This window comes from Triticum dicoccoides, chromosome 2A (assembly GCF_002162155.2).
Source record: "Triticum dicoccoides isolate Atlit2015 ecotype Zavitan chromosome 2A, WEW_v2.0, whole genome shotgun sequence".
NCBI classification, from domain to species: Eukaryota; Viridiplantae; Streptophyta; class Magnoliopsida; order Poales; family Poaceae; genus Triticum; species Triticum dicoccoides.
Genome location: NC_041382.1, coordinates 580,507,608 through 580,516,436, shown reverse-complemented (window position 1 = coordinate 580,516,436; position 8,829 = coordinate 580,507,608). Strand labels below are relative to the sequence as shown.

The following is an 8,829-nucleotide window of genomic DNA, read 5'->3' as shown; positions in this document are numbered from 1 at the left end:
ACGCGGGTCATTGTAAGCTCGACCAACTACTATTTGTAAACTAGAAGCATGCATACTCTCGTCCGCATATGTACAGTACTTTCGGCATCTTGCTCAAGGAGCTATGGTGATTAGGATTAGTGGTGAGTTTGTACAGCGATTAGGGTTGAGTTGGATTTTCGCGGCGGGTTGTTCTAATTTCGCAACTATTGATATGGTTCAGCATCCTATCTTGATCCATCTATTTTTGCCTAGACTACAATTGTCCCGTTAAACATGATACTCTCTCTAGAGCTTCATTACATTATGTACCTCTTTTTTTCTTGTAAATGCATCTGTGTGGTTTCTCTGTTTTCTCGTAAGTTGCCACATGTAAGTAACTAGTTGGCTAGTTTGTTGTAATTGTTGCACAGGAACGCAAACGTAGTTGGATGACTCATATACATATCTCAGTTGGCTAGCCAACTTATGAAGTTGCACACTAAGGGCTAACCAGTTGCACAAGCGATGATATTTAGACTTGGGAAATTTACTTGCGATGTTGATTCAACTTGGGTTTCTATGGCAGCTGAAGTAGAAAATGCAAATTTTGTAGCTTAACAGTTGTAATCTTATCTTACCAGATATTGATGGGAGCAATCAGACTTTTGATGTCTATGCAGTTCATCTATGTTATCGATAATTTTTCATTCAGTCATCTAATCCACCTCCACTTATGCGTGTATAGTCTGCTACCTTACCCAAATAGTACTAGTACTGAAATATTAACAACATTTTCATTCTCACAGATTGTTAACTCAACCCCTTCTAGGTATTTTTCTAGGAAAAACACCTAAATTCATTTGTACAGATGCATCACTTTTGTGATCCTACTAGCCAATCTCTGGTATGATGCTTGAATTTTTGATGATTGGAGTGTTGATCTGTACAAGAGTTTTTTAGAATTGTGATCTTCAAGTTTTTTAGAATTGTCCCAAGAGTATGTAACGACTTGGCATCCTCAGGCTTTCTAGTTGCAGAATAGTATCTAATTAGTTGGCAACCTCAGTAATTCTAGCTGCACAACAATATACAACTAGTTGACATCCTCAGCTTCTCTAGTTGCACAAGAACTCAGATTAGTCCCATCTTAAAAAAAATTGAGGATTGCCGAAGAGTATGTAACGACTTGACATCCTCAGGCTTTCTAGTTGCAGAATAGTATCTAATTAGTTGGCAACCTCAGTAATTCTAGTTGCACAACAATATACAACTAGTTGACATCCTCAGTTTCTCTAGTTGCACAAGAACTCAGATTAGTCCCATCTTAAAAAAATTGAGGATTGCCCGAGAGTATGTAACGACTTGGCATCCTCAGGCTTTCTAGTTGCAGAATAGTATCTAATTAGTTGGCAACCTCAGTAATTCTAGTTGCACAACAATATACAACTAGTTGACATCCTCAGCTTCTCTAGTTGCACAAGAACTCAGATTAGTCCCATCTAAAACAAATTGAGGATTGCCCAACAGTATCTAACGACTTGGCACCCTCAGATTTTCTAGTTGCAGAAGAGTGTCTATTTAGTTGGCACCCTCAGCAATTCTAGTTGGACAACATTATCCAAGTGGTTGACATCCTCAGCCTCTCTAGTTGCACAAGAATTCAGATTAATCCCATCTTAAAAAATTTGAGGGATTGTCCAACAATATCTAATGATTTGGCACCCTCAGGTTTTCTAGTTGCAGAAGAGTATCTCTTTAGTTGGCACCGTCTGCAATTCTAGTTGGACAACATTATCCAAGTAGTTGACATCCTCATCCTCTCTAGTTGCACAAGAATATCTCATTAGTTGGCATCATCAGCATTTCTAGTCGCACAAGAATATCTCATTAGTTGGCATCATCAACATTATCCAACAGTATCTCATTTTCTAGTTGTATTTTTAAAAATATCAAATGAAGGGTATCACCAGCCTTTTTTAGTTGGCATGGTTAGTTATATACTTGCACAAGTTTTCACTCAACTGTTCTTTTTTTAATACCCAGAATGTCAACACAGAAGTTGAGATGAATGGAGAGAATCCAGACTGCCCGTCACAGGCTGGTAGGATAATGGCGTCCCCAGGGAGATTTGTCAAGTTGAATAAAGAACTGACTCCAATGCAAGGAGCAAATTTGTGTGAGAGGCTATTCGGGGGGTCTTCTGAACGTAGCTGAGACGCTGCCTACGGAGCTGACCAAGTACCTAGTGCAGTGCTACAAACCAGAAACTTCAAAAACCACAACCGTCACAGTTGCACATGTTTGCTAGTATAGTTGGTACATCAAGGCTTCTCTAGTTGCACATAGTATGCAAAAGTTGGCACATGAAGGTTTTCACCTAGTTCCACATGTTTTTGCTGGTTTTATGGTCCATTAATCTTCTGTCTTTTTCACCCCCCAGAATTGCACATACTATGCAAAAGATGGTACAGGAGTTCATACATAACACATAGTAAAGGGGAGCCTGTTGGCTTCAGTGCCTGGGGGATTTTTTTTTTGCTGGTAACAAGATCTCCACAAGGAGGTTGAGAGAACAGCAGGTAGGGAGGATCAACATGCATAGAGGGGAAGGGGAGGGATATGAGAAGGGGAAACTCACAGGGTTTTTGTTGTAGCTTTTTCCCTTGATTTCCTCAGTTTGGATCTCAGCTTCTTCTCCTTGCCATGACGATCTAGGGGTTTTCTTTAGCAGACAACCATTTTTCGTGGGTAAAAGAAGATCTTTGGGGAAGGAGGAAAGGACAGGAAAGGAGAGGAGAGAGAGCTTTTGTAGCGTGGAGGCGTGATCGGTTGGCGGAGCTGGCCGCTCCAGGACGCCCGCCTGGTGCGCGCTGGTCGTGGGGGACCGGCGGTTTCCTTTTTGGTACGGGGGACCAAAATTTTCCTTTTTTGCCGGCCGCTCGGGACTGTTTCTGTTGTGCGCTCTCGACAGGAAAAAGGCGGCCGAAAAGTGGTGGGGGTGAGCGCTTTCCTTCCTGGGACAGGGGGGACAGGCAGTTTCCTTTTTTGCCTGGCCGCTCGCGAGCGCTAGCGAGCACCCTGCCGCTCGCTAGACGCGTCCTTAGATTATTATGCGAAGCGCATTGTATTCATTGCATGCGTGAGGTATATATACACCAAACAGATCTCAATTATCTAGCCTAGGACCCTAGGTCTAAACTAACTACAGAATAAATACAGAGGTTTTAACCGTGAGAAGATAGAATTGCAGCGTCAGCGGAGATGATGTCTAGGCTGGAAGGAAAACTTTGGAAAGTTGTCGAAAGCAAGGTTTTTAACTTCGTAAACAAAATGATTTCGGGCCTCACTGAAATATGCGAAATTTCATAGGATTTAAAGATTTGAAACCTCATTGAATTATTTTGAAATTAGTTTGAATCTGGCTTGAAATTTTAGACTAAAAATACTTCGGACCCCATCGAAATATGCAGAATTTCGTTGAAATTTTTATTCCTGATCGTAAGCAACAACCTGCAGGTGATTGACAAGAGCACCGACGGATCCACAAGCGTCCGCACCGATGCCTCTGTCCGCTACGTCCCTCTGACCAGTCGCTCTGCTTGCAACTGAGATCCTTCACTCTAGATTCTGGAAATGTGTGTGTGTATATATGAGAGTCTATTATCGTGTCCACCAATGCAGCGTGTGATGGTTTTTTGGTTTTGTAATGCTTATCGCTGGTCTTCGATCTTGTCCACCTATGATCCTTGTTTTTACGTATCTGTTGTGACGATTTTCATTCATTTTTCGTAAATTAATTGAGCAATTCTCTTCGATCTTTTTTAATAAATAAGGCCCTAAGTAACCACATTTTAAAATAAGTTTAGAAATTATTGGCGTTTGTTTGGTCTTTCTACGGCATGATTTGCTGCACTTTAAGTCCAGTTCAGGTGCAAATTTCTCAAACTTCAAGGTAAGGATGCACCATTAGGGCTTCTTTGATTCAAAGGATTCTCAGAGGAATTTTGGGCCTTCTTTGGTTCATACGCTTGCAGACGGTGCGTAGGAATAAGAAACTTATAGGAAATGAGATGACATGCATCTTAAATCCTATGAGTAAGAATAGGAAAAAAAATGTCATTTGTTCGCATCATACGAATTTTTTCATTGAGTCTAGACTCATGTTTAATTTTCTTTGAAATGTGGAGGATATGAACTAATCCTGTGTAGGAATAGGAATCCGTTTCTATGAACCAAATGGCTCTAAAGAAAAAAAATCTTATAAGAATTCTATTCTATAAAATTCCTCCAAACCAAAGAAGGCCTTGGAGGATTCTACTCCTTATGAATTTCTCCTATGTAGGTTGTTTGATTCGTGGTATTGTAAACCATATGAATTTTTTCATATGATTCATTTGCACTAGACTCCACTCAAACCTCTTTGAAAGAATCCTACGTTTTTTTATGCACAATCAAACATTTATACAATCATTAGGATTTAAGATGACATGCCACTTTAATCTCACGTTTTTTTATTCATACGTTTTGAAAATCCTACGAATCAAAGAGGATCTTAGAATTTGACTGCTCATGTGGGTAGGTCTTACATGTGCAACAAACGTATCGCTGTTCCCAAGCTATATGTATATACATCATCTGAAGCTGACCGATAATCTTAGTTTAAACTTTGACCAGAAAAGTAACAAACGACCGATAATCTAGTTTGAACTTTCAAGACAAAGGTAACAAACGGCATGATCTCGTATTCTGGTAGGAGTAGATCGTATGAAATCAGTTGTGGAGTAGCAGTGTTGGAGCGTCCGATGGCCGGCCGGCGGGCTCAGGAGCTCCACTCGGGCCCGAAGTATCTGGCGTTGGGCCTCCTTGTTCGTTGTTCCCTGCGTCCGGATCCTTCGACTCCCGCCGTCAAGCCTCCACGCGGTCTCAACTCGGAGCTCTCGGGCTCCTCCACGACCGGCAGCGAGGCCATCCGGCGCGTGAAAGCGGCGAACTCCGCGGCCTGCGTCCTCAGCCTGGCGACGGAGGCGGCGTGGCTGCGGAGCGGCTCCACCAGTTTCTCGGCCCCCGGCCTACCCACGAACGCCGCGGCCGTGTGCTCGGCGTTCCCCACCTCCTCCTCCGCCCTGTGGAGCAGGCGGAGGGCGGTCTCCTCGGCGAGCGCGGTCGCGGCGGCGAATTCCCTCGTGGGCACCAGCTTCCCCGCCGCAAGGTCCGCCTCCGTGACGGCGGCGAACTGCCGCAGGATCTCTGCCCCCTCGGTGAATTCCTTCTCGCCCTTGGCGAATCTCTGCACCGCCTTCTCCCACGCCATCGTCGGGCGGATCATTGCGCCGTGCCCTAATCAACTCGTAAGTTCGACGGGCTACGGTGTTGGATGGCTGGACGCGGCAATGCAGCGGCGTGAACTTGGGGTATTGGACGCGCGCCCCCTGCTGGCTTATATGGCCGACCACTCCGACTGCCCGCGGGATCGTGGCGCGTCGTGTACGACTAGTACGAGTCAGTCTCGGACTCCTATCTCCAGATGAACGCGGGTCTGAAATACTACGTTACAGGCAGCGTGCCAGTACTGTTTCGTACAGAAACTTCCGTATTTCGTATGTATATATACATACTCTATGTTATACTCTTGGCATTTCCAACATCCGGACATGTTTTCTGCTCTTGGCATTTCTACGTAAATCGAAGAATTTCACATGGGCTTGAAGTTTCTGTACGAGATGACGGCGTAAAACGGGTCAGAGTTGGCCTGCCCGAACAGCCTCATCAGGGCCTCCAGCGGCGACGAGCCCGACTTGCCGCCGGCGTCGGAGGGCGGCAGCCTCCGGACCACCTCCGGCTGCGTGAAACCTTCGACGCACTGGAAGTACTGCGTCACGAGCTGGACGCGGCTGTAGGCGGACCCCTCCCGCCACGCGCCGATGGCCTTCTCGTAGAACATCCGGTTGCTAAAGCTCATGATGCACACTCCGCCCGGCTTCAGCACCCGGTAGATCTCCGCGAAAACCTTACAAGGAAATCAGTATGCAGTGAGCATATGAACTGATCGAACAGTTAATATGTATCAATTGTGTGGTGGAGAGAAGAAGAGGATAAGAACACACGGTGGTGGATGGCACATACTTTTTCTGGCGACTGCAGGTACTGCACGCTCACGGTGCAGAGAACGGCGTCGAGGGAGGCGCTATCGAGCTCCAGCCGCTGCTCCCGGTTGAGGTCGCTGACGAAGAAGTAGTCCAGGCGCGGGTTCTTGGCCAGCTCCTGCGCGTTGAGCCCGTGGCCGACGACGCGCCGGAACCGCATCTCCGGGGGCAGGTGGCTCACCCAGGAGCTCATGAGGTCCAGCACGTCCGACTCCGGTCGCAGCCGCTCCCTGTAGAGGTCGGTGAGCGTGGCGAGGAAGCCGTCGTCGACGTGCTTGACGAAGCGCGGGAACGCGTAGAAGTCGCGGTCGGAGCGCGGGTCCAGCTTCGCGCGGCCCTCGGGCTGGAGCACCTGCCGCCGGATGTTCCCGGCCGAGGACGGCGACGGCTGTGCGCTGCCGGAGCATCGCGGTGGGGGCAAGAGCGGCCGCGACGGACGCAGCGTTTGCGGCGGAGCGCAGAGCATGTTTGCTCCTTCTCTGTTTCCGTGGAGACTGGACACTCACTCGTTAATTTGTTCACGTGGCGTTATTATACCATGTTGAGGTTTTTTTACAGCATCTCTACCAGATCCCATCCTATCCCATGCTTTTAAGAGATCTCTAGCGGGTCCGTAAAATGCCCCACGGCCCTGACCCAGAAAATAACCGCCGTCTTCAGTTTCAGGCTGAAAAAATGTCCCGGACATGTCTTGCGAAAACCTTTAACCTGGTTTTTTTTTCCTGGGGAGCTGTATATTAGACCCCTTAAGCTGTATATATGTGCAGTTTCCCCTATCGGCAGAAAATTTTGACAGGGCGGAAGTTTCAGCTCGTGCGCTCTATTCCGCTGCCGCATCTCGCCGTTGATTCTGATTGCCCCTGGCCACCCCGCGCCATCGAGTAGTTCCGCTGCCTTCCGTCGCATCTTTTCCACCGGTTTGCGAGCTTGTGGGTGGCCATCCATCCCGTGGATGCGTGGCCGACGTCTCCATGGATTCATCACGGAGCTTCACTCGGGGCCTCGTTGCAGTCGGAAGAGGTTGTTTCGGGCGCGCTTGATCCCTGATTCTTCCTCGCAGCTGTCGTGCCGGCGCCGCAGGTTTGGGGCCGCACGACCATGGGAAGTAGGGGCGGCGGATTTGCTACCAATCATTGATGGGAAGAAGCAACGCCTTCTTGCCGCGAAAGGTAATTTCTCCAAAAGTTTCCGTGCGTTTTACTTTTACGAGACGGTTGATTTGTAGATTAAATCGCGGACTAATTTTTTAGATGGATGACTGGAGTCGTCAAGTCAGATGATTTCGACATAAAGGATGTGCTTTTTGATGATGATGTCAATCACCTAGTCTTGTTGCATCTTTTCCAAGATTTTGAGGCCAGGAAGAGAAAGCGCCAACGATCGACGGTTGGCCGTCTTTGAGGACATGCTTTTGACTATGGTTTCAAGCACATCGGCTTATTGCATCTCATCTAATATTTTGAGGCCATCAGGAAGAGAAAGCGTCGATGATTGCCGATTGGTCGTCTTTGCATTCCACAACCTAACTCATCGTTCCATGCTCATGAAAGATTACTTCGCCGAGGTACTGACCTATCCGACACATCTCTTCCGTAGGCGTTATCGAATGCGTAGATCTCTTTTTGTTCACATTCTCAGTTTTTTCACTCGCCGGAGGAATGCCACTGGTTTGCTAGGATTTAGTTCATACCAAAAGATATTGGCAGCAACGTGAGTGATAGCATACGACATTCCGGGTGACTACACCAATGAGTATCTTCGCATTGGAGAAGATACCACGATCAAATGTGTGCGTGTGTTTACCAAGGTCTTCATCCGGGTTTTTGGTCCCTATCTCCGAGCTTCTAATGAGGAGAACACAAAGAAGTTGATGGCGACGAATGAAGCAAGAGGGTGGATGGGCATGCTTCGGGGGTGTGGATTGCATGCATTGGAGGTGGAAGAACTGCCCTGCGACTTGGCATAGGCAGTACACCGATCATAAACATGATCTCACTATTTTGCTCGAAGCCGTGGCTTCACATGACTTGTGGATCTGGCATTGCTTTCTTGGATTGTCGGGTTCTCTCAATGATATAAATGTATTGCAGAGATCACATCTTTTGCTAGGATCGCTAGTGGAGATGCTCTGTCGAACATGGTCACGGCCAATGCCGGAGGTGAACAACAAGGACCCGAAGGATGTGCACCACTGTAGATCTAGAATAGGATTAGGTCTGGTCACTTTTCTGATGAAATATGTCAAAAATGTAATGAATGTGCTTCGATTTAGATAAAAATCATTTAATTTGCATGTAATCCATCTGATTTGTTGATATCTACTTTGAAATGTATGCAAGAACGGTTGGATAGCCGGCTCCTGCATCAATGTCCAGGACTCGATGCGGTGTCCAATCTCAGGGTATGCGTTTGATATGCCCTTACTTCTGGTGTTCTCAGTACTCCCATGAAAGATTATGATTAGATTGGATTTTTCTAAAAAATGATGATGCACACACATGCCTCCACCCGCCCCCAACTCACACAAAGAGATCCAACATTACAAGATCGCTCTCACCCAAAATGCGTCCCGAACACTAGCCAGGCTCCCCTTGAGGGAGTCCTGGATTAGGGGGTGTCCAGGTAGCCGGACTATACCTTCAGCCGGACTCCAGGACTATGAAGATACAAGATTGAAGACTTCGTCTCGTGTCCGGATGGGACTTTCCTTGGCGTGGAAGGCAAG

At 46.9% G+C, this 8,829-nt stretch overlaps 1 protein-coding gene across 1 annotated transcript; it reads right to left on the bottom strand.

Annotated features, from left to right (window-relative positions):
- Positions 1-5,513: 5,513 nt before the first annotated feature.
- Positions 5,514-6,616, bottom strand: LOC119355497. Its single transcript, XM_037622308.1, has 2 exons — positions 6,085-6,616; positions 5,514-5,968 (listed from the first exon to the last, which is right to left on the bottom strand). Exons 1-2 carry the CDS (start codon positions 6,568-6,570, stop codon positions 5,654-5,656), a joined length of 801 nt encoding a protein of 266 aa, XP_037478205.1. The 5' UTR covers positions 6,571-6,616; the 3' UTR covers positions 5,514-5,653.
- Positions 6,617-8,829: the final 2,213 nt, after the last annotated feature.